At 51.0% G+C, this 26053-nt stretch overlaps 1 protein-coding gene across 1 annotated transcript in view; it reads left to right on the top strand.

The window, feature by feature from the left end:
- Positions 1–25756, top strand: part of Jph2 (junctophilin 2) — a 50941-nt gene extending 25185 nt beyond the window's left edge. The window contains exons 3-5 of the mRNA XM_090352859.1: positions 22733–22851; positions 24566–25269; positions 25675–25756. Of these exons, the coding sequence (XP_090208985.1) occupies positions 22733–22851; positions 24566–25269; positions 25675–25755 (904 nt within the window). The 3' untranslated portion in view covers position 25756. The remainder of the gene's footprint in view (positions 1–22732; positions 22852–24565; positions 25270–25674) is intronic.
- The last annotated feature ends 297 nt before the right edge of the window (positions 25757–26053 follow it).

Below are 26053 nucleotides of genomic sequence, written 5' to 3'. Positions count from 1 at the left end.
TTTTAAGTTCACAGAAAAGTTGCAGAGATAGTTATGGAGTTGCTATAACTTCCTACCCCCATTGCCATGCTCTTGACTTCTCAGGTCACTAGTGTCCCCATCCAACTCGATAGGGACGCATTACCTTTTACTACACCCCAGAATTCATTTGAATTTTGTCAGTTTTCCCATAAATGCCCATTTTATATTCTAGGATCCTAAGGTGAATTAAATTGTCACATTTTGTCAGTCGCCTCTGAACTGGGGTGATTTCTCCATTGTTCCTTGTTTCTTTTGACCTTGAGCAAGGCCAGGCAATGTGTAGAGGTACCTCTTCCCTCCTAGTTGCATTGGTCTGATGTTTTTCTTATGGTCAGACTGAGGCTGTAGGTTTTAGAGTCCACCATGGAGCCAAGTTCCCTTCCCACCACATCATACTGGGCACATGAAACCCAAGTGACGCGTCGCTGCTGCCACCCTCCTGAATCATGTGGCTAAGGTGGAGTCTGCCAGGATTCTGTCATGTGAGTGGCTGGGTTGTTTTTTTTTTTTTTTTCACAGTCTAGTCTTTGGAATGCAGACATCATCCTGACAGATTATACTCTGGAATTGAGTTTTACTTTATTTGGGGGGTGGGATTAGCCATATATATATATATATATATATATATATATATCAGAACTTCCTCTATATGGAAGAGTCAGTCATCTCTTAGAGAACTTATTTATGTATTTGTTTGCTTGCTTGTGTTTGTGGTTCTAGGGAATTACATACCAGGCAAGTGCCTTACTGCTGAGCTACATTCCAGTCCATACAGAGGCCATCTTAGGTTGTGACACCCCAGTACATGTGCATATGACAGGGCAGAAGTCAGGACTGTCATGGGCCCCCTGGGACATGATGGGGAGGAGGAGGAGGAAGGAGCTTGGCTTCTGGATTTAGCAGACCATGAAATGAAACATTAGTGCTGGACTGGCTGTGTGACCTTGCCCAAGTTACTCCTCTTCTCTGATCTCAGGGTCCTCTTTCTTCACCGTGTTGTTAGGAAGAGATGAGCTCATGTCTGGCACAGAGCAGCTGGCAATGGAAACGGCCAGCTATAGTCTACCATGTTTGGCTTAAAAGTGAGGAAATGGACACCAGAAAAGAAAGAGGGATTTTTTTCCCTAGGTTCCTCTTGCAGGATAAATCCCTGTCACCCTCTTTGTCCCCTTACTTTTCCTGCATCCTTGAACTTGGGGCTGTCACTCAGAAGGCCTGCTGCTTGGCCTGAGCCTCACAGTGATGCTGGTACCTGGCCTCCCCGTGTTGTGTGTGGGGAGGCCGAGAGAGGGCTGGAGTCTTCATGTGTACCAGGGCAGAGTCCTAGAGGCCCTGGGGCTGGTGCGGTGTGGGGGGATGGTTGCCTGGCCCAATTCCTGCCTGAGCTAGCTTCAAACCTCAATCCTCAGGTTTCAGCCTCCTGAACTACTGGCTTCCATTGCTTTTTCAATGAATGACTGTGTTGCTCTGGAGCCATTAAAGCTGTTGGAGATAGTCTAGGTCCTTCACTGACCAGAAAAGAAAGCAGACAGAGAAAGGGATAACGTAGACCCACAGTGACTAGGTGATAGGGAGCTGGGCCCAGGCCTTCTGATTCTGCATCTAAGAGCTTTTTCTGTAATGCCTTTTATGGTCATGGATGCTGGATTAGGGAGCTAGTTTAGGGAGGTGCCTTAGCTTTCCTGGTTGGAGGCAGGGAGGGGCTGATAAATGGCTGCTTTCTGCAAGGATCAAGCCAGTGGCTGAGGGGGGACGCTGGCTGCCTCTTTCTTGCTTCTCTCCAGCCTTTAGTTCTTCCACTCTAACAAAGAATGCAATGACATCCACCTCCAAGTATTCTCAGTTAAATCGGAGTTTGCATAGGAAGCCCTCTGTGTAGGACTGGGGAGCAAAAAGTGAGGGCTCTGTTAATGTCGCCGTGGGTCATCTTGATGTGCTGTTTGTGTGGTGTCCCCATGGCCCAGTACGGGAATCCCGCAAAGAGTTCCTAACTGGCCCAGGGTTTGCAGCAGGCGCATTAGGTTTTGCACAGGGGTGACATGGTTGAACACAGGAATGATGTCTGCCCTCTGTCCTCCACCCTTGTCCACATGTAGCTCACCCCCAGAGATGAGTCTCTGAGGATACTGGGAGGGAGGGATGGAGACTGGCAAGGGGTTGCCAGGCTGCTGTGGTCAGGTTAGGGGTGGATGTATCCCCTCGGGGGCCCTCCGAGCTCCAGCCTGGGCTCCCTTTACAGCACAGCTCTTTGATTTTTCAAGAAAAGCTAGAGATTTGCATTTCCTCATGGAAATATTTTCCTTTTTTGACTTTTTATTATGGAAAAAAACCCAAACATATAAAAAATAGGCTGGTGCAATGAACATACATGAACTAATCCATTAATTAGATGTTAACAGTTGTTGGTAATTTAGTCATATTTGCTTCATATATTATGAATTATAAGTATAATTATATAAAGATATATATGTGATTTCATTTTTTTGTAAATAGTCTTAACTGTATGTATCATGAGAGACTTCACCTTAAATACATCTCTAAAATGAAAGAGTATTATCTACATGATCCTAAAGCCATCACCATGCTTAACAGATCAGTGATAGATAATTTCTTTTTTGTTTTATCCAATGTGTTTCTTATCTGGTGTTCAAATGAGGGGTTGTCTTATTGTGATTTTAATTTGCCTTTCCACAATGAGTAATGATAATGAACATCTTTCTTGTGCTTTTAACCATTCGTGTATTTTCCTGGGAGAGGTATCCACTCAAATAGCCTTTACAATTTTTTCTCCTACTTCTGGGGCTTAAACTTTTTTTTTTGCCTGGGGGCTAGCCTCAGGCTAAGCTCTTGCATAGCTAGGATCACAGACATGAAGCTTATTCTAATGCATAACAAAAGCAGATAGAGCAGCATCCCCTATTTCACTCTATGCTTTTCCTGTTCATTATAACTGGGGGAAGTTTAATTTATAAATTAATGCCATATAATTAGAGATGAATAATGATGATTAATAATAGAACAGCACCCTTATAACATGAACTACAATAGAAGCCAATTAAAAAAAAAAACCTTATGAATTGGTAGTATCTGAACCATGGCTCATTTGTCTCCCTGGGGATGGGCTTGAATGAGGGGACAGGTCTCCAGCTCAGCCTCCATGCCCCTCCTCACACCCCTTCTCTGCAGACTGCCAGCTGGACAAACTCCCTGTGCGCCCTGAGGCCTGGAGTAGATGGAATTTCCTGAGTTGTCAGGGCAGGATTCTTGCAACTTACACAAGGCAGCTGTGACTCCAGGCTGAAAGGTGTGGGAAAGAAGGAGGTGCTAGGCTGGTCCCCAGTGGCCCATGTTAGAAGTAGGGAGCCAGTGGGTCTGGGGAACTCAAGCCTCAATGCTTGAGAGAAGTAGAACAAAGACCTTGCAGGCTCCTGTCTGTCTCATGAAAGCCAGTCTGACTGGAAGGTTTCCACTTGGGGAGACTGAGGTCCAATGTACTGGTGTCACCGTGATGATACTGAGACTGAGCAGGGGAGGGCACACCACCAGGGCCACCTGGAGAGCTGGGTCCCAGCAGGGAGGACTGTGGAGGACAGGCAGGGAAACGCTCAGTGAATCTAGGTCTCGTTCTTGACTGTCACTGGCAGAGGGACAGAGCTTTGTGAGGCAGGCAGGAGACCTGGTCTCCCTGTCCCACCTTGATTTTCAGTCTTACTGTCTTTGAAAAGTGTCCTCTCAGCCCCACAGGCAAGGGGTTCCCTACATTCCAGCATGGTCAGTGCATGGCCCTATCTCTGGGACCTGAGCTGAGCGCCAAGCACTGAAAGGGCATAGACGCAAGAATGCTGGATTTAGAGCCAGGCACTCATAGCTCACGTCTGCGATCTGAGCTACTCAGAAGGCTGAGATCTGAGGGTCACCATTTGAAGGTATCCCAAGCAAGAAAGTCTGTGTGATTCTAATTTCTAAAAGCCAGAAGTGGAGGTGTGGTTCAACCGGTAAAGCACCAATCTTGGGCCAAAAAGCCAAGCGAGCGCATGAGGCCCTGAGTTGAAGCCTCAGTACCTGCACAAAAAGGAAGAAAAAGAGGAAGAAAGGAAAAGCCGAGCAAGCAATCTAATTCACAATATGCTACAGGCTATCACAGGACAGAAGTCTAAGGACTCAGGGTTGGGGTCAGGGTCAGATGACACACTTGCTGGTAGAGTGGCTTAGGCAGCTGAGCTCACTTCAGGCTTTCTGTCATTGTAGCTACTAGACCTAAGCTGGAGGTCAGCAGACAGGCTGCCTCGGGGCACAGGAAGGATGTTGCCATTGCTCTTACAGTGCTCCTGCTGCCTGCAGGTCGGTGCTCAGAACACTAAGCCCACAAGAGTGGACCTCTGCTTATCAGACCAACCAAATACCCAGTGAGGAAACCACTCCATCTCATAGAACCACAGACACAACCAAAGGCCCAGTCTCTGTATCCTTGATCCTCTAGGAAGAGAAGAACTTATGGGCTTTTCCAAGCCACATGGCTGTCCTTGCTCTCCTGGTTTCATACTTGCTGCTGGCCTTGCTTTTGTCTGACAGAGCAGTTGAGAGTATAATCTAGGGAGGCTGACGCTCAGATCCTCGCCTACCACGTGTGCCCCATCTTGTCTGAATCTCAGTTTCCTCATCTGTACAATGGGGGCGGTCACTGCACTGTGTCCAGGGCTTCTGGAGAGGACAGAAGGAGATACTGTGTGTGAAGGGCTCCTTTGCAAGGCCAGGCCCTGTGGGCACTTGGTAAGTAGAAGCCAGCAGGCTCCTCCTCCAGGCTTCCTCTTGTCCAGGCTGTGCTTTAGGTTGGGTTAGGAAAGACTAGTTCAACTTCCACTTGCCTTCCTGAACCCATCCCAGCAAGGTCCCTGCCATGGGAGGGGAGTTAAAAATAAAGCAAGGCTTCACATCTTTCAAGTAAACACCCAGCACTCTAAAAATAGCCTCTTCGTAGCCCAGGAGTCAGGCCGAGCTGAGAGATGGAGCTTGGCTTGGCGGGCTGTCTCATGCAGCCAGGCATGGCTGGGATAAGCTTCTGAGTTGCCCCACCTGGCTTCTTGAACTTCTGCTCCAACAGAAAAGCAGGTGCCTTGCTCCTCTCCCACTTGTCTCTAGCCACTCCTCTTTACTGTTCCTTTCACCAGCCTTCCCTTGTCCCTGGCTCCTTGTCCTGTTCCAGGCTCTTCACACCAAGCTTTTGAACATGCCAACTCAACAGTGTCACTGTGGTGTACAAAACTTCCATGGGAGTCTTAGGGGTTCCTTCCAAAGCAGAGTCTGAGATGAGGATGGAATACAAGTCATTCATTTGGGAGGTGCTGGCCGGAAGGAAGAGATGTCGGGGAAAAGGACCAACCATCCCTTCCGCTGAGCAAGCTTTCTGGAGTGACATGTCAGTACCTCCAGGATTGGCCACGTAGGGCTGGACCCTGGTTTCCCATCCTTCACTTACTGGGACTAAGAGCAGAAATACCCCGTCAGGGTTGTGCTTGGGCTCTGCTAAGAGTGAAGGAACTTCCTGTAAAATCTGAGCAGCTGGAATAGGGTGACCTTGTCAGTGCTGGGTGAGTCTGACCTCACACAGACCCGTCCTCTACGACTGGGGTGTGAGCATAGCTACACAGAAGGCGTAGGACATAAACACCTGCGATCTCTGTTCTAGAAGAAATTCTGTTCCCTTCTAGGCTTTCCAGACTCTTCCTGTCTGGCTCCAGTTTCCCCTCCAGGCCCACCTCAAGCCATTGTCTTCTGCCCTCACCTTCAGCCACAGTTCCTCCAAGCCATCCTCTCCCTGCCTGTGGCTGTTTGCATGTGCTATTTCCTTTGCCCTCATCTCACAAACACCTGCTTGTGCCTCTAGCTTCACTCAGTTCTGGGGAATCTCTGAGCTCCCTTCTGCTCTGGGCTCCTTATTTTGTGTGTTCCTGGCACCTTCATCTTGACACCAGTATCAGCAGAGCGTCAGCATGGATGGGGACACCCATGCCGCAGTGTTGGCTCTCAAGGGGGAACCACGTGGCACTAAGGCTCCCTACGTGCATTATCTATTGAAGCCTTCAAACATACCTGGTGAATATCTAGGGAAGTCTGACTATGGCAATTAGTGCTATAGTCTCAGGAAAGGAAGCCTGAAAATCCAGCCTCACAGCCCTCTCAGACTGGCTGGGGAGACAGCCAAACACACAGGGTAAATTCCAGAGCACTGGAAGGGGGCAACTGCCTTTTCAAATAAGTGGCCAGGGTAGATCTCATTGATAAAGGCCTCATGGACAGGTATGCAGAGACAAACAGGAGTCAGAAGAGAGGGCAGGGCAGGGGCTCAGGCTGAGAGGGGTTTCCCAGTGGAGGGATGAGCAAGAAAAAGCTCTAGGGTGGACACGTAGCTGGTGTGACTTAGGGACAGCAAGACTAGTGGAGTCACTAGCCATAGACAGTGTTAGAAGAGGCCAGAGACCGGGCGTGGAACCAGAGGACTGTGCAGTCCCAGGTGGCAACCAATGGCCACATGCAGCAGTTTAGATGAGATGAAGCCAACGAAAGGTTCCATGCCTCCGTCGTAATGGCCACATTTCAATCACGAGCAATCACTGCTGTTCGTTTGGCCAGCACTGTATGGACCAGCATCCTTATGGGACCTCAGAGGTCAGGATGTATGCAACCATCCCCCCCCTTTCCCTTCAGATGTGGGGCTTGAACTCCAGGCCTGGGCACTCTCCCTGAGCTCTTCAGCTCAAGGCTAGCACTCTACCACCTGAGCCACAGTGCCACTTCTGGTTTTCTAATCATTAATTAGAGTCTCTTGGACTTCCATGCCCAGGCTGGATTTAAGCTGCGATCTGATCTCAGCCTCCTGAACAGCTAGAATTACAGGTGTGAGCCACCGGTGCCCATCTCTTGCCCATAAAGAACTGGGCATGCACACCTCATGGGGTCCTTTCCTCACCTCACTGAGTGGGCATGATTGAAGTGGGCAAGGCCATCCAATCCAGTCCAGCACCAGCCAAAGGAAGAATGCCCTTCCCATCTTTGCTGCCCAGTGACCATTCCCTCAGTCCTGTAGCGTCACACCTGGCACCTCATCCAACTCTATAAACAGGAGGAGGCCAACTTTGCACAGCTTAACATTGGCTTTTGTGGAGCCAGAAAGTCTTCCTGCCTCTCTGCCCCCCCACCTTCCTGCCCCGCCATGGGTCCCAGCGCTGTCCTTGAGGCCTGGATCTGCCAAGCTTCCATGGAAGCTGTCAGTGGTGCCTCTCTCACCATCCGGGGCTCGTTTCCACCTAACTAGACCAACCAGGCTGGCAGCTCCAGGGCTTAGAGCCACACTTCATCTGTCTTTCTTCCTGCTGTCTTTAGGGTTGCTTTTGTCTGTCTATCTATCTAAAGATGGCCTCTGCCACTTTGCTTCACCAAGTGTGTGCTCCTGGCAGGAAGAGCTGGAAGGGCCGATGGCAATGTCGCAGCTCTTCTTCCTGGGGGTGGGGGATCCCCTCCAGATGTGCAGATGAATCTGGGGCCGAAGGGGCTGTTTCTAGCTGGCCATGCTTTCTCCCTAATGGCAGAAGGCGACTGTGGGGTGGAATGGATGCTTTTTGAACAGTTAGCAGGGTCTGCCCCGCCATTCCTGGCAGGATGTTAACTGATCCCACACCGCCAAATCTGCGCAGGGGAAAACATCTTCAATCTCTTCACAGTGGCTCTCTTATCAAATTCTGTCATGATTGTGAAATTTCCAGTGGAGAACTGGGCACAGAGATTTATGCTCAGAAGCACAGGTTTCAGGGAGAGGAGTGGCAAGCTGCTCTCCTGTGCCTCAGTTTCCCCAACAGTAGAAAGTGGTAGACCTAGACCTTGTGGTGAGGTTATTGTGGAGCTAGAACACAACCAGTTATGTGAAATGCTAACAGCAGCCATTCCTCCACCCAGCCAAGGGTGGTTGTCATTGTTATAATCATACCTTGGTCTCTCTAACTGTAACCAGTCCTCTTAGTTACTGACTGAAGAAACAGAGTCCAGGACAGCGTGACTTGTGCATGGTCTGCCCAGTGTTTCTGTGTAGCAGAGGTCACCTCAGGCAGGTTCTTGGGGGTTGGGGGTGAGGGGAGTTGTGGGACCACAGAGCAGAGGGAGGGAGGGGCCAGCATCCTGCAGTACGGCATCACTGCTGAAGTGCCACTCCCATCTGCCCTGGCGTCATGTCACCTCACACGGGAAGGGGTTTTTCCACAAGCTTATACCAGCCTGGGGTCTGAACTCTAAGCTCACAAGGCTAGCTGTGGTCTTGTTGGAACCTGGCTCTTGTGGGCCCTGGAGCTCTGTCCCCACCAGATGGGGAGGAAACACAGAATGGGTGCCTTAGAAAGGGACTTGGCTGAGGCTAATGTGGGCTCAACTTACGCCAGCTCAGGCCACTCTGGTTCTCCCCAATAGCCCCAGCTGGCAGGGGGTGGGGATGTGTGACTGCAAAGAACCTGATCAAGAGAGGCTATCAGGACCATGTGTGTGTGTGTGTGTGTGTGTGTGTGTGTGTGTATGTGTGTGTGTGTGTGTGTGTATGTGTCTGTCTGTCTGTCTGTCTGTCTGTCTGTGGTCTGTGTCTGTGTGTCTGTGCTGTATGCTGGTACTGGGACTTGAACTTAGGGCCTAGGAACTGTCCCTGAGCTTTTCCACTCAAGGCTGGTGTACTGCTATTTAAGCCACAGTACCACTTCCAGCCTTTTCATGTTTAGTTGGAGATAAGAGTCTCATGCACTTTCCTGCCAACTGACTTGGAACCACCACCTTCAGATCTCATCCTCCTGAGGAGATAAGATTATAGGCATGAAGCTCCAGTATCTAGCTCTCCTTTATTTAAGAAGAAAGTACAGGACTGGGAATGTGGCCTGGGATAGAGTGCTCACCTAGCATGCACGAAGCCCTGGGTTCTATTCCTTAGTACCACAAACTCAGAAAAAGCCAGAAGTGGTATTGTGGCTCAAGTGATAGGGCTCTGGCAAGCCCAGGACTGGTTAAAAAAAAATACACACACACATATATATATACACACACACAACCATATATTTCTTTGTTCCCCAATGCCTCAGTTATAGAAGTGTTGAGTCTATCTCATATTGCTGCTTCCATTCCCTCCTGAGCAGCTGTCATGTGAGTTTCTTCCTTTCTGGGGGAGCCATATTCATGGATCTTGGTGGGACACAGATAGCCTCATGCAATTCTTCAGCTCAGGGCCCGGGCACTGTCCTTCGATGCTTTTTGCTCAAGGCTAGCACCCTGCTACTGGAGCTACAGTTTGAGTTTCTAAACCTCAAAATGTTTTTATATAGGCACTATAGATCATGATCATAAGTCAAAATCCAGTCAAACATTAAAAGAAGTTAGCAAAGAGGAAAGGAAAAAAAAAAACATAATGAAGCAAAATATCAGGAAACCATCCTTCAGTGGAAGCTCTCACCCAAGGCTGCTGGCTGCAGCCTATCTCACAGATAAGATCCACTTGTGAGCACTGAAAGAGGAGCCCCAGAATGGATGGAGGGCCACAGGAGCACTGACCACTGGTCTCACTGGGCTCCTTAGTGTATTTAGGTGACAAGGACCACACAGCCCTGGGTGCCAGTCCTGGTCCCTGCCAGGTCACAGGCTACCTTTCCCTCTCAGGTGTTGTCCTTGAGTGATAAATTCTGGTCACCCTAAGACAAGGTCTGAGGCTATCCCACTTACTATCTCAGCCCTAGGCTAATACCAGCTCCTTTGAGGTTGGTGCTCTATCTCTATATGCACAAAGCCATAAAACAACTTGCTTGCTCAAGGTCAAACTAGGAAGAAACAGGGCTTGAATCTAGAGCCCGGGTTCCACTCAAGCTTTCTCTCAGCAGGACCCTTTTGTCTAGAGTCTTCTCGGACCCTTTGCACATGCTCAGAGGGACGGTGTCCTCCTCACGCACCAGGACACAGGGGGCCACACTCATAACTCCTATAGCCTGTGAAGCTCTGGAGCCTGTGCCTGGCATAGCTGGGTCAGTTATAATCTGTGCAAATGCCTTCAGAATCAAGGGGTGCAATTTCCCCAGGGGAGGGAGGATGGGCTAGGCTCCTCCAGAGCTTCTTTCTGCCCCTGTGGCGTGGGTAGGGTGGGTGGGGGGCAGGAATGACAGCCCCTAGAGCAGATGGAGCTGCCTGGAATTCCTTCCAGAGCTCCTTATCAGATCCCACTCACCCTGGGATGAGGACGGCCTGGGGCTGCTCTGGGGAAAGCTGGCGTGCTGGGGGCGGGGGAGGGGGCACTTGGGGAGGGGCCAGGCGGGGGCGGGCAGCTGGGAGGGCCCAGCTGTCACATTCCTCCCCGGAGAGGTTCCTGGGTGCTTTGTCCTTATTTAGACTGGAGATGCCTGCTGACTAGGGGCCGCTGGCTGCCATCTCAGGCCCGCTCACCCCACAGAAGGGTGGGGCAGGGCTCGCGCACAGTCCAGTCAGCAGGTTCTGGGCTGGCAGGCCAGCAGGCCCCACTCCTAGGGCAGGAAGTCCAACTGTGGGGAGAAAAAAAATCATCCTCTATGATGGCTACTGTTCATGGGGTGGGGGTAAGGGATACTGTGCCAGCACCAAACCCTGGAGGTGTCTCTCTCATTCACGGTTGTGCCCCCAGATCTAGCCCAGGATCCAGTGCACAGCAGGTGATTAGTAAATGCTTGTCCATTGAAGGAACGTCCCACACCAAGCCTTCACTTATCCTCCAGTTGTTCCAGTGGTTTATGTAAGTTCTGTCATCAAACCATGTGAGGAGTGGGAAAGCAGGGCCTAGAGAGGTTTGATGACCAGGCCAAAGGAAGCTCAGAAGGGAGGTACTGTTGGTAATGTTTTGGGAGGTTAGTGAAGAATATTCAGGCATGCAGGACTAGTGAGACAGGAAGCCCAGAACTCTAATTCTAAAGGGCAAAGGTGGGAAAGGCCCTTTTTTTTCCTCTTTCACCAGTCCTGGGCTCTAACTCTGGGCCTGGGCACTGTCCCTGAGCTTCTTTTGCTCAAGGCTAGCACTCTCCCACTTGAGCCACACCACCACCTCTGGCTTTTTCTGTTTATGTGGCACTGAGGAATTGAATCCAGGGCTTCATGCCTGCTAGGTAAACACTCTACCACTAAGCCACATTCCAAGCCCCTCTCCCCTTTTGTGTGCTGGTCCTGAGGCTCGAACTCAAAGCTCAGGCATCATCCCTGAGCTTCTTTCGTTCAAAACTAGTACTTTACTACTAGAGCCACAGCTCTACCTCTGGATTTTTGGTAGATAAGTGTTTCATGGACTTTCCTGCCCAAGCTGGCTTTGAACCATGATCCTTAGATCTCAGCCTCTTGAGTAGTTAGGATTACAGGCGTGAGTCACTGGTGCCTGGCAGGAAATGGCATTTTTAATGTGAGAGGTGATATTGTGTGAAGAAGGGGCCAGCCAGGATGAAGAAATCACCCTTTTGGCTACGGATAAAATGTCATTTTAGAGTTGAGAGTTTGTTCATTTTATTTAGCATGGAGCTAGGGATTGAACCCAGGGCCTCACACCCAGAACCTTGCCTAGGCTAAGCAAGTGCTCGTAGAGCCGTGCCTCGAGCTCCTGGGTAGACTTTTGCTATGCCTTGCTATGAAGCCCTCTGCCAGCCAATTTCTGGATGTAGGCCAGACCCCTTCCTGTCTCTGCTCTGGTTGCAGAAGGCCCAAGTCCTTCAGTCAGCCAAGACCAGCCTCTCTGAGGAGAGGAGTGGAGTAGAGTTGGTGACAGCTAGCTCTGTGGTCTTCAGGTGGCAGAGATGCAGGGCCTCTCCACATCCCTGGGGAAAGAGGCTGGCTGCTGGCTAATGACAGCTGCTAGAGAAGTGGCAGGAATGGAAGCATGGGAGCCGATGGGCATCAGTGAAAGCTTCAGTGCCAGGGACCAGGGTTGCAGCTCCAGCCACCTCTGGCACTTTCTAGTTGTGAGCTTTGGACACATGATTTTCTGCGTAGGTTGTCTTATCCGCACCGTTGCTTTAGCTCCCTGCTGCAGCCGCAGCAAAGGCCTCCGATTTGGTGGCTCCAAGCAGCCCAGATGCCATCTCTGTTACGGCGCTGGGCTCAGGAGTCTGCATGCAGGCATCCTTCCTGGGCTAACGTCACGGTGGTGTCAGTGCGCCAGTTCCTGCTGGCAGGGGGACGAGCCTGGGTCTTGTTCTCCAGCTTCTAGCGACTGTCGGTTGGTAGCCCATCCCCAGGGCACATGGCTTCGTCCTGCCAGCCATCATCCAGCTCTTCTGCTGTCGTGCCTCCCTGCCTCCCTCTCCTGACACTTGCCACTACCATCAGGGCCTGCCTGTGTCATTCAGGGTCCTGCTCTTCCCTCCTGGGATTTATTTTTATCTCCCCTGCCAAACCATTTGCCATAGAAGGTAACAGTTGTAGGTTCCCAGCATCAGCTGAGCTTGTGGGTCACGTGGCTGGTAGTCTACAGCCAACCCAGCTCGCCCTGCCTTTGCTTCCTGTCTAGGCTGAGAAGATCCCTACCCCCACCCTGCCCCAACTCATCAGAGACTTCTTTGGGGGCTGAGACTGAGCCATCTTCTTGCCTAGGGGCTTGAGCTGGATTTTCTAGGTGAGGGAGGCTGTCTCTGTATAGGGTCTTAAACTCAGAACTCACCTAACACGCGTTCACTGGGGACCAGCCCACTTGCAATGCTGCTCCCCCTTCTCTGGGCCTTCTGCCTGTGAATTTTCTCTATCACTGTAGTAGGTTGTGCAGCTTTGAGGGTCAAGCTTTGACTCTCAAATCTCAGCCTCTTGACTAGTTAGATTTATAGGCATGGGCCACCACCTCCTGATTTGTACGCTTTTTTGTGTGGCTTAAAAAAATTAAATTGTTAGTCTGAAAGTGATATAGGGAAGCATTTCTATAATTCATTAAGATATTTATAAGATATTCTTATATAGAAACAAAATACATTTATATACATTTTATTTGTATATGTATTATGAAATACCAACAGTAAAATACCTCTGTGACCATGCAACCCATCAGATAGCTTTGTCACCCTGCTTTCGACACTGCTCACCTCGTCTTCATGTCTCTCCTCCTAGACTCCTCATCCTTCCAGAACAGGGACCATGTATGGCTTGCCTTTCACTTTAATAGTCATGAGTAACTCACTTAATGTCTATTTCTCACTTTCCTCCTCCTCTTTCCCTCCTTCCATCTTTCCTTTTCCTCCTCTTCTTCCTCCTCCTCTTTCTCCTCTTCTTCTTCCTCTCATCCTCCTTCTCCTCCTCCTCCTCTTCCTCCTCCTTCTTCTTCCTCATCTTGTCAGTGGTCGGGCTTAAAGTCTGGGCCTGGGTGCTGTCCCTGAGCTCTTCAGCTCAAAGCTACTGCTCTACCACTTGAGCCACAGCACCACTTCTGGTTAATTGGAGATTAGAGTCTCATGGACTTTAGTGCCCTGGCTGGCTTTGAACCGTGATCCTCAGATCTCAGCCTCCTGAGTAGCTAGGATTATAGGTGTGAGTCACCGACACCTGGCTCTCCTCTTGTTAGAAACAGTGCTCATAGACATAAGTGACAGAACTGCAACTATAAAGCTCGTAGAAGAAAATACAAGAAGAAATCTTTATGACCTTGGTTCAGGAGAAATCTTTTTAGATATGACCCCAAAATTCCATGTGCCAAAAAAAATTATATTGACTATTTCATTAAAATTTTAGCCTTCTGTGCTTCAGAGGGCATCATGAAGAAAATGAAAAGTCAATCCATAGAATTAGAAAAATAATGAACTGTTGAAAACTCATATCTATAGTACACTAAAGAATGTTTGCGCCAGGCATTGTGGCTCACGTCTGTAATCCTAGCTATTCAGGAGGCTGAGATCTGAGAATTGTGGTTGAAAGCCAGCCGGGGCATTAAAGTCCACAAGACTCTTATCTCCAATTAACCACTAGAAAGCTGGAAGTGGGCTGTGGCTCCAGAAGTAGGGCGGTAGACTTGAGCTGAAGTGCTCAGGAACAACGTCCAGGCCCAGAGTTCAAGTCCCATGACTGACAAAAAAAATGTTTGCAACTGAATAATAAAAAAGACCCCCCCTTGGGGGGAGGGAAATGGGGACCATGACATGAGAAAGGGTATCAATATTTGTGAAGTAATGTACCTTCTATCTGGTGAATATAATGTAACCCTTCTATTAATTACAATAACAAATATATGAAAAAAGAAAACAAACCTTTGAGGGACCCCCCCAAAAAGAAAAAAAGACCCCCAAATATGTAAATGATCTGAGTAGACATTTATTGGGAGATGTACAAAGGGCCATTGAACACATAGCAGTATTCACAATCTTTAGTCATCAGGGAAATGTAGCCTCGAACCACAGTGAGATTCCACTTCTCTGTTCTTTAGTATGATTATGACTGCAAAGGGGAGCGAGAGCGAGCTGAGCAAGGATGTGAGAAGCCTGGAACCCTCAGAGGACTGGCTACATGTAGGAAGGTTCAGCCACTTTGGAAAAGAGTCTGGCATGGGTTTCTCTGTGACCTGGCCATTGTATTCTTAGAGATGACCCAGATCACCCAGGAGATGTGCATCCACACAAGAAAGCATGCGGCAGCGGCAGCGCGATTCGCAGCAACCCAAAGTGGTTAACAGCCCCAATTTCTATCAACTGCAAACAAGTGGACTATGATGGATCATCCCAGGATGGAGTATTACTTGGTAATAAAGCGGAACATGCAGCTGGGCATGGTGGCTCACGCCTGTAATCCTAGCTACTCAGGAGGCTGAGATCTGAGGATCAAGGTTCAAAGCCAGCCAGGGCACAAAAGGACCTGAGACTCTTATCTCCAAACAATCACCAGAAAAAAGGAAGTGGTGCTGCGGCTCACTTGGTAGATTGGTAGCCTTGAGCTGAAGCTCAGGGACAGCACCCAGGCCTAGATTTCAAGTCCCTTGATTGATTTCCGACCACTCTCCCCAAAATAAGAACATGCTACAATATGAGAGAACCTTAAAATAATGTTTACGTAGCATATTCCCCTTGTTTGACAGAATTCTGCAAGGAAATACTTCTAAGCCTTATTATAGTAATAACAAAAAAATCCACAATAATGGAAGCTAGTATTTATTAAGTACTCCAGTTGTACCAAATGCTTTTGTACTATCTCTTTTCACACTCCCAGCCATTTGATGAGGTGAATATTATTCCCTTCATTTCATTGTTGAACAAACGGAGGCAGGAGCATAAACATCAGATGTGCAGAACTTGATGGTGCTATGATTTGGACTTGAGTTTCCCTTCTTCACCCCTCTGGCGAGGGGTTCCTGCTGGGGTGTCGTCTCATCCCTGCCTCATGGTCTGTAGCACTCAGCATAGGCCAGGGCTCAGCCAACATTTGTCAGATGGAAATGGATGGATCCTCAAGTGGAGGGAGGAATAGTCTGACTGCCAGGGCTGCTGGACTGTCCCCATGCCTCCATACTCTGCTGTGTGTGTCCTCTTGAGTGCTCTCTGGCCTGTGACTGCACATCCAGTAGTCTTTCTCTTGGTTAGCCTGGCCATGACTGTGCTAGAGAAACAGTCCTGACTAGCCTGAGCAGGGGAGAGGGGCTATTTTGGGAGAGAAGAGGATAATGGCATGTGAAACATCCCGTGGGTGGAGGCTGGAGCCAGGCCTGACTTTCTACTCCCGTCTTCCAAGCCTTCCATCGGCTTCTTGATCTATGGAGGTTTATTATTAATTATTATTATTGTTGTTATTATTAATTTTATTTTAAAATGAGCAGTTAGTAAGCCAGGTGCCCAGGGCTCACACCTGTAATCCTAGGTACTCAAGAGGCTGAGATCTGAGGATCATGGTTTGAGAGCAGCTCAGACAGGAAAATCCAGTGAAACTCTTACCTCCATTTAATTAGTAAAAAGCCAGACATGGAGCTGTGGTTTAATTGGTAGAATGCCCATTTTTTTTTTTGCCAGTCCTGGGCTTGAGCTCAGGGCCTGAGCACTGTCCTTGGACTTTCTCAAGGCTAGAGCTCTACCACTTGAGCCTCAGCACCACTTCCGGCTTTTTTCTATGTATGTGGTACTGAGGAATCGAACCCGGGTCTTCATGCGTGCTAGGCAAGCACTTTAACCACTAGGCCAAACTCCCGGCCCTAGAATGCCCATTTTGAGTGAAAGAGCTAAGGGGCAGTGTCCAGGCCCTGGGCTCAAGCCCCCAAATTGGCACAACACAAAGAAGGATGAGTGATTAATAACATTTAGTGCTTTCAGGATTCTGCACAAATCTGTGCCTCTTACTTACCTGACCAGCACTTAGATGGCCTACTCTGTGGCCAGCCACATCTCTGAGAGTCACACAAGTGTCCACTGTACACTCTTTGTACCGTTTCTCTGTAGGAACTATGGTTATACCATTTCTCAGAAGAGGAGACTAAGGCTCAGGGTACTTAGATTTGCCCAGAATGATAGGAAAAAACCAGAGTCAAGGGCTGGTCCAGAATTGTCCTGTTCGTCACACCTCTGTGTCCTCTAAAGACCTTGCTCTGAGCTCCTGTCCGTCCACTAATTCCCAGAAATGTGGTCTCGTGGGTCTGGCAGGAATGCATCTGTCTGCAAGCTCCCCAGGCCTGTTCATCCCCATCTGTGGTCTCTGCCAATGGAGGCCCTGCCCCAGCAGGGAGGCCCTGAGGGCCCAGGCAGCTGGGTGACATTGACGGAGTGTGTCCAGGGAGAATTAACCAGCAGACTGTGGATTGGACGGGAGGTCCTGTGAGACTCACCGGAGGCAGGCATACAGGATAGTACAGGGGTCCCTTCCTAGAGACTCCCAAACAGAAGCTTCCCCTGGGTGACAGCAAGGCAAAAAGATGTCTTTACCCACGCATGGCAGGAAACAGTTCATACGCTGAGCTACACGAAGGTGGGCCTCAACCACCAGTGTGTACCTGGCCTTTCTCAAAAGCTATTCGTGTGCTAGAATAGGGCCCCATCTTTGGTGGCCAGTGCAATAAGCTCAGTGGACGCTTCATGACACGTGTGTCCTGTAGGGCTTGGGATGCATGTCAATGTCGTCTGAATGGCAAGATGGCAGTTATGACCAAGGTGGCTCCAGTCATGTCCAGCTGCAGCTGCACACCAGGGCTCAGTATTGTGTTGGCCATGTCTGGCAGAGAGGCCCAGCACAGCTGGGCACAAAATTTCAACAAATGACCAGGACTCATGTCGTTAAGCTGTGTGTGCGCGCGTGCGTGCGCACGTGTGCACGCGCACGCATGCTTGCGTTGGGGCTTGAACTCAGGACCTACGTGCTGCCCCTGAGCTTTTTTGTTCCAGGCTATCACTTTACACGTTGAACCACAGCTGCTTCTTTCAGCTTTTTAGTGGCTAATTGGAGATGAGTGTCTCACACACGCTTGTGCCTGGCTGCGTTTGCACAGCGGTTCTCATATCTCAATGCACTGATTACATAGGATGGCAGGCGTAAACCAATGGTGCCTGGCTAATGCCGTTAATATTACTAATGGAAGAAGCATTTGTTGAGTGAATGTATTAAAAGAGAGGGTAGCAGATGAGAAATACTTTTGCTTTTGCTCACCCGTGGGTCTCTATAGCAACTGCCTAACTCCAGACAGTATATAAACTAACGACAGTGGCTAGGTTCTAATAAAACTTGATATGGACACTGAAATCTGAGTTTCATACAACTTTCATGTGTCACAATACACTACTCTTGTCCAGTCATGGGAATGCACCATCTTAGCTGAGGTGCTACAGTGGGTTGTGTTTACTCATCTGCCCCGCACGAGGATGGAGCTGCAACTAGAAGGTGGGGATGCTCTGCTTGCTGCCAAGTCCACAGTGCCCAGAAAGGTTCCTGTCATGGTGGACAGTTCCTCACGTTCCTAATGTGTAGACAGGGTCTTGGGCAGGTCCCTTGAAGGCTGGGAACATGGAGGGAGGGGATAGCCAAGTTAGGCCTAGAGTTCAAGTGAGTCCCATTTTTGGCCCCGTGAAGCCATCAGTGACTGGTAGAGGTAATTGGGAAGCAAGGTTGGTTATAACCAAGTAGCTAAGTGCCTCAGGGTGAGGAAAGCAGGCCTAGGTGGTGGTGGTGATGGTGGTGATGGTGGTGATGGTGGTGGTGATGGTGGTGATAATGGTGGTGGTGGTGGTGTTGTGATGATGGGATGATGGTGGTGATGGTAGTGGTGATGATGGTGTGATGGTGGTGGTGGTGGTGATGGTGGTGTGATGGTGCTTGTAGTTACTTCTTTTTTTTATTTTTCCAGTCCTGGGCTTGAGCTCAGGGCCTGAGCACTGTCCTTGGACTTTCTCAAGGCTAGAGCTCTACCGCTTGAGCCTCAGCACCACTTCCAGCTTTTTTCTATGTATGTGGTACCGAGGAATTGAACCTGGGTCTTTATGCATGCTAGGCAAGCACTTTAACCACTAGGCCAAACTCCCGGCCCCTGTAGTTACTTCTTGTAGTAGTAGTTCCATTGGTTGAATGCCCTGCCACATCTCAGAATCACCAGCCCTGACGAAAGACAATCCAAAGGCCATGAAGAAGAGTGGCTTTTTCTGGCCCCTCCCCTCACCCCAGTTACCGCTCTCCTCTCCCCCACCTCCCAAGCAGGCTCAGAGCCTTCCTAGGAACGTCTCACTGAGAGGCCTCAGCTTCACCACGTAGGTGTGCCATGAGAAGGAGCAGTACCTGCAGTTCCTAGCAGGGCACAGGCTCAGGAAGGGATGTTGGTGCTTAAAGAAAACCATGCAAGGCTCCAGGGGTGGTGGTGAGGAGGAGCTGGGGGGGGGGAGGGGAGGAGAGAAGAGGGAGTTGTGCAGGCTGGAAACAGCCAAGAAGAAGCAGAGCCTCCTCTCTGTCTCCTCTCCGAATTGCAGTTCGCAGCCAAGTCTGGAGAGCTGAGGAAGCAGGTTCAGGGCTGGCCCTCCCATTCTGAGTCACTAAGACTAGGGCAGGTGGAACCTGAGAATCTGGTAGCTTGGGTGTGGGCTGGGCACCAGAAGTGGCACTGGATTGAAGTGGTGGCTTCTAGGTGATAGTAAGATAGTAATTCTTTTGCCCTTTACCCAGGGCCCCTGGTCTAGACTCCCTAGGGAGGAAGGCTGCAGGTAGTGGGGGACAGATGGGGCAAGAGGGGCTTAACAGGAGGGACTGCAGGGGGTGATGGACAGACAGAGACAGAGGAGCTGGGACAACACCAGGATTCCTGGCATGAAGGTTGGGATCCAGATAGCCCTTTGAGGTCAAGGGCTGTGGAGTGGGACAGAGCCTTGTGCTTCTCCCGGTGCTGTTTGTCCTGGCGGGTCCAGTCTAAGCTAGGCAGCTTAGCTCCCCCAGGCCTTAGAAAACCAGCTTCCCAGCTGCTCACATGACCATAAAAGGACATCTTCCCAGCCGAGGCCTCCCCGCGGGCTCCCTCCTCCCAGCACCTGGGGTTTCAGGTTCCAGGGAAGTGGCTCTGAAACTGTAGGACTTTGTGTCCCTTTACCCATGTGCAGGCCTCACAGAGCCTGGGGACCCATGCCTGGTGACTGCCATCCCTCCCTCTTCTTCCTCTACCATCCCCATCATCCTCAGCAGTGAAACACTCATAAGCTGCCTCTGCTTTCCCAGCAACTCCACTTGACACATGAGGAAACTGAGGCACAAGGCGGGGAAGGCCATACACCCAAGGTTCGAAAGTCCTCGCAGGGCAGGGAGTGCCCATGTGTGGTGAGGAACGAGGTCACAAGGACAAGTTCCAGTCCAGCCTTGAAAACACTCATCAGTTTGCTCATTGATGATGGGCTCTTGCATTTTAAAAACATTTTTCTTAGCATCAGTGAAGTGTATGCTGGAGCCTCATTCTGACAGGTCCATGAGTGTTTACCATGTACTTGGATCAGACACACCTCTCCACCTCTCTCTGTCCCCTACCTCCCCATCTTCTCAGCTCAACAAAATCCATTGATCTGTTACACACACACACACACACACACACACACTCGGAAAGTATTTTGACCACAGTCACTTCTTTTATCCTCTCCTTTCCCTCTCTCCCACAGCTCCAACCCAAACAGTAACTTTACACTGGGTGCTTACGGTAGCTCATGCCTCTAAGCCTAACAACTTGTGATTCAGGAGGCTGAGATATGAGGACTGTGGTTCAAAACCACCCCAGTCTGGGCTTGATTCCTTGGTACCACATACATAGGAAAAAAAATAAAAAAGCCAGAAATGGTGCTGTGGCTCAAGTGGTAGGGTTCTAGCCTTGAGAAAGCCCAAGGATAATGCCCAGGCCCTGAATTCAAGGCCCAGGACTGGCAAAAAAACCCAAAAAAACAAAAAAACAAAAAAACCCCAGCCCAGTCCATGAGATTATCTCTTTAAAAAATGAATAAGAAAAAGCCAGAAATGGCTTTATGTCTCAATGGTAGAGCACTAGCCTTGAGCAAGAAAAGCTCAAGGATAGTACCCAGAGCCTGAGTTCAAGCCTAGCATGCACTTGTATGTGCACATGTATACACACACACACACACACACACACACACACACACACACAGAATGAATATTAAATTAAAATAGGATTTATTTCAATTGCCGAGAGTTTTAGTATCTGAATGTCTAACTTACCACATCTAGACCTTGAAGCAGAAGCAAAATGGCAATGCAGGGCTGGCTCTTATCTTTCCCGTGCTTCCTACTGCCAGACACACACACTGTCCCACTGTGGTACGTGCCTGGTGTCTGTGCCTGGGGGCTTTGGGTGGCCCTTCTCCTGAGCATTCTTTCCTGCAGTAATTAGTAATGAGCTATGGTGGCTTGGGAGGTTTGAAATCTGACTCCCCTCTTCCTTGCTCTGTGGAAGTCCAGCCTGTGGGAAGGGCACAGCTCTAATCCCAGAATGCCTTGGCTTCAATCCTAAAACCATGGCTTCTTCACCTTGTAAGCTGGATCCTCAGCTCCTAGCCATGTATGGCACAGCAGAACATGGCTCAATCGAACTTGGTTTGGGTTCGGGTCCAAAACCAAACTCCTTGGCGCTAAAGGTGTGTGGCTTGAGTGGTAGCAAGTGTGAGACCCTGAGTTCAAAACCCGAACATCACCTAAGTCTTGGATTTCATGACCCTGTGACCTTGGGCAAGATATCTGTATATGCCTCAGTTTCCTTGTATGTAAAATAGGGAAAATAGCAGCACTAGCTTCCTAGAGTATTGGGATGGTTACTTGGGGCAATCGAGAACTGTGTCTGGCCTGTTTGTAAGCAGAGCCACTGCTGCTGTTGTGTTGTTGTTGTTGTGGGTATGTGCTTCTGTTCATCTAGCCTGACAAGATGGTGGCCAAAAACATCTCCTATCTTAAGTGCTCAGCGTAATGAATGTCTAAAGTTTGTTCTTACAGTGTGGGGCCGTGGGAGGGGAGTCTGCACTCTGCAGTCATTTTCAGGGTCACTTCACATCTCTTCGGTGGAGCTCAGAGGATGTCCTGTGGGTAGAATTCAGGACGTCCATGAACTTGAATGGTGTGTCAGCACTGAGTCCTCACCAACAGGGCTCGAGGAAGGGATTCTTGAACATGTGGTGTGCTGGGGAAAGACTGTCAGGAGAGAGAAGCAGAAGCAAGAAAGATCAGAACCCAGAATGAGCTGAGCAAGGGCAAGGCCTCAGCTGGAGATCTTAGGGGTAAGAGAGGCCTGGCAAAGGCTGCTAGACAGAAAAATCTAGCCGCATATTTATTTTGCCAATTTTGAAGTGAAATTTATCATTATCTTCGAAAAAATGGCTATAAGCAGCCAACCATGTCACACTAGCAGTATCTGTGACTTTGTTACTAGTAGAAATAACACATTTCATGTCATAGTACTATTGTGACACATACACTTGAAATATCTTTTATACTGAGTTTTTTAATATGGTAGTGAGGAAACTCAGATATTTTGTTTAGTGTGTTAAAGGACATGCATTATTATCTTATAGGTGTATCCTCCTTAATATCTTGGGAACTGTGACAATATACCAGTGCACTTTATGACTTTTTATTTTATTGCCAGTAGTGGGACTTGAATTCAAGGCCTGGACACTGATTCTAAGCTTCTTTGCTCAAAGCTGATGTTCTAACATCAGCAGTATGAGCCATATTGCCCCTTCCAACTTTTTGGTGCTTAATTGGAGACAAGAGTTTCACAAGCTTTCTTGCCCAGACTGGCTTTGAACCACCATCCTCAGATCTCAGCTTCCGGAATAACAAAGATTATAGACATGAGCCATAGCTCCCAGCTGTTCTGTGCATTTTAAAACATTATTCTGAGAAGGAGTCAACAGGCTTCCCCATGACACATGAGGTTAAACACCCTGTTCTGGTATCTTGCTCTTTTTTCTATTCATCCAAGAGGAGAAATGGTTTCACAGGCCAGACCTAGAATTAGCATTCCTCAGGTCTCCCTATAATGCATTGCCAGAACAGTCATCTGACCACACCTAACTGCAAGTGAGGCTGGGAAATGTAGTCTATCTGTGTGCCTAGAAAGTAGAGGAAGTAGTCTGGACAAAGCACAAGTTTGGGCCACATGGCCTGATACTCATCAATAGCCTAGGTGAGATAATGCTGTCTCTGGGGTGTCTCTTTTTGGGTTGCAAGAGGAGAATCAGAGACACAGAGAACTAAGTCTTTTGTCATGTTGTCTCCTTAGGACAAGCCATGCCAAGGCCAAAGCTGAGGCTGCAGATCAAGCTGCATTGGCCGCCAACCAGGAGTCCACCATTGCCCGCACATTGGCCCGGGAGCTGGCTCCGGACTTCTACCAGCCAGGTAGGATGGTCAGGAAGGGGGTGACCACTCCCTGGAGTGGGTCCTAAGTTTTGTTTTTAAACTGAGTCACGAATGCTTGAGTTTGGGAAGCTGTGGGGTGTCGTGCAGACCAGGGATATGGGTGGTACAAGGATTCCTGTGGAGATTCTCAGCTGTGGCTGAGACCTTTCCCAGCCAGTCTGTCTCCTCTCTGCTCTCAGCAAGGCAGACAGCTGGCGCCGGTAAAGTTTTGAGCCAGGGACAGATCGCTGGTGGATGAAGGGACGAAAGGGCTTCCTGCACCTGCCTAATGGTTTGTAGAGATTAACTGAGCACTGGCGCTGTGCCAGGCCCTAGGACACACCCCAAATCGGGAAGAAGAGGACAGTTGAGCATGGAGGGGGGGTTGAGATACACCGACTGCATATGTGACCCCCAACTTCCTGATCTATGCCATGGCACAATCCTCACGCCAACTTTTTTGTGCATGGACTAGATCTTGGACGCCCACAGTAGTACTTGGTGGCAGAGGCTGCATTCTCATCATGGTGATTACATTTCACACGGTGGGACTAACGCTGTGCTGGGTGCATAGAACAGGAGGTCATTTGAGCCAATCCTGAGCCAAACCAGGTCTGTGGGTCTCACATTTGGCCCAGATTGCTCTGTCTACCCATGATTTCCTAGCTCAGTGGGCTGAGTGCATACATTGCCAATAAGGACCCAGGGTGCCCTGCCAGTCTGGGGCCCTACTTTGAGACCCATTGCACCAGGTAGCTTTGGGTCAGGTAGGCAGACACCAGAAGGCAGGGCTGCAGGTTAAAAAGGTACAGAAAGTGATAAGCTGAGTGAGGAGGGACTCCATGCTGAGACACAGACCCTGAGGGTGGCAGTGCTGTACAAACCAGAAGGCGAGGTTAGTGTTGGATTTTAGAGTGAGTGATGTATCACTGTGGTTTAAACACTGATGTGGGTGCTACACAGGGATTAAAGTAACCTAAGATGGTAAAGCTAGGAAAGGAGCCTTCTCCTGCCTTCTCCTTCATCTCTTCTGGACCCAGTGCGCCTCCTGCTGGTAGCTACATAGAGCAGCAATCAGGTGGTAGTAGCTTCAGCAGTAATTGTGAGGACACCGAACTTATCATCTTCCACCGTGCACTTTTCCAGTCCTTCCTGTGGTAGTTAGAGGACTAGATGAGGGCATAGGAAGAGGCGTGCGCCACACTGAATGGTAGTATTTCTACTCTCTGTGTGCTCTGTGACTGGACAAGTGGTTTTACTGTTCCTCTGTAAAGTGGAGGTTCACCGCCCCACGGATGTCTTAGAGATATTAATTAATACGAGGTCCTGGCCAGATGCCAGTGGCGCACACCTGTATTCTTGGCTCCTCGGGAGGCTGAGATCCGAGGGTCGGGATTCAAAGCTAAGGTGGGCAGGAAAAGTCAGTGAACCTCGAGCTGGAAGTGGAGCTGTGACTTAAGCGGTAGAGAAATGGCCTTGAGCAAAAAAGCTCAAGCACAGCGCCCCGAGTTCAAGCCCGAGGATCAGTGGGCACGCGCATGAAACACACAAAAAACGAGTAGTTGATTCCCATTAGGAACTTGCTCAGGTTCGTTTAACCACCGGGTCCATGACCACCCCGTGGGGGCGGGGCGAGGGTGGTGAGAATGGGGTGGGGTGATGGTGGCGGCCCCGGCAGGCGTCCCACCCTGGCGGTGCCGTCCCTCCCTGGCAGGCCCCGAGTACCAGAAGCGCCGGCTGCTGCAGGAGATCCTGGAGAACGCCGAGAACCTGCTGGAGCCCCCGGAGCGCGGCGCCCCGGAGCGAGCCCGCGAGAGCCCGCAGCTGCACGAGCGCGAGAGCCCGCGCCCCGAGGGCGGCGCCCCGGCCCCGGCCAAGTCCCCCGCCCCGTCCCCGGCCGCCACGCCCCCGCAGCCCAAGCGGCCCCGACCCGGGGCGCCCGCGGGCGACCTGCTGAGCCCGGGCTCCTGGAACGGGGAGCCGGGCGCCGCCGCGCCGCCCGAGGGCGCCCGGAGCCCGGGCCGCCGCAGCCCCGCGCGCCCCGCGGAGCACATGGCCATCGAGGCGCTGCGCCCGCCGCCCGCCGCCCCGGCCGAGCCCGAGGTGGCGCTGTACCGGGGCTACCACAGCTACGCCGTGCGCACCGGGCCCCCCGCGCTGCCCCCCGACGACGACGAGCCCGCGGCCGCCGCGCCCCCGGCCCCCGAGCCCGCGCCCGAGCCGCCGCCCGCGCCGCGCGCCCCCGAGCCCGCGCCCGAGCCCCCCGCCAGGCTGGAGCCCAAGCCCATCATACCCAAGGCCGAGCCCAGGGCCCGGGGGCGCAAGGCCGAGCCCCGGGGCTCCACCAAGGCCGCCGCCAAGAGGAAGGCGCGGAAGGAGGCCGCGCTGGCGGCCGAGGCTGAAGTGGAGGTGGAGGAGGTGAGGCTGCCGGCCTCGGGGGACCCCGGGGAGGCGGGGCGCAGCCAGCGCCCGGGTCCTGGGTTCCAGAGCGCAGACGGCAGCGAGCCCTCCCCTCCGGGCCGGCCCCCGTGTGCGAACCCCACGGCCTGAGGCTTGGGAGCCAGTAGCCACTGGTCGGGGCACAGGGGGAGGTCGTCCTGGGGTGCCAGGCGGACGCGGGGCCGCCCCGGGGCTTTCCAAGCTGTCCTTCGGCCTCTCGGTGTCTCTCCCTGCGGGCAGGGCCCAGCCGCGAGCCACATGGAGGATGGGTCCTTGGGGGCTCCTTCCAGAAGCTTCTCTGCTCCTCCCCCGCCTGCTTCTGTGCTGAGGCGGGGGTGTGGAGAGGGGTTCGGGGTCCCAGCCAGCCTCTGTCTGCCGCCCCAGGTCCCCAACACCGTCCTCATCTGCATGGTGATCCTGCTGAACATCGGCCTGGCCATCCTCTTCGTCCACCTCCTGACCTGAGCCTCCCCTCAGGGTGAGGAGACGCCCTCTGTGCGGGCCGGGTGTCCCCCTGCACCGCAGGCTTTCCTCTCTGGGCGCCATTCTCACGCCCTTCCGCGCTCCCACTGCAGCCCACTGAATCTCCACCTTCTCCCCATGGTGGAGCTGGGGTGCGGGTGGGGCTGGGCTGGGCAGGAGTCAGGGGGAGAGGCCCTCGCCCCATTTTAGGGTGCAGCATGGACTTTCTGAGTCCTGAACGTGGTGAAAATCAGCTGGGGCGGGAGGGGAGGGAGGAGGGGGGCGGGAGGGATGAGTGGAG

The sequence above is a fragment of the Megascapheus bottae genome, chromosome 18 (genome assembly GCF_031878675.1).
Source record: "Megascapheus bottae isolate mThoBot1 chromosome 18, mThoBot2.hap1, whole genome shotgun sequence".
NCBI lineage: Eukaryota > Metazoa > Chordata > Mammalia > Rodentia > Geomyidae > Megascapheus > Megascapheus bottae.
Note: the sequence above shows the minus strand (reverse complement) of the source record. Positions and strands in the feature narration are given on the sequence as shown.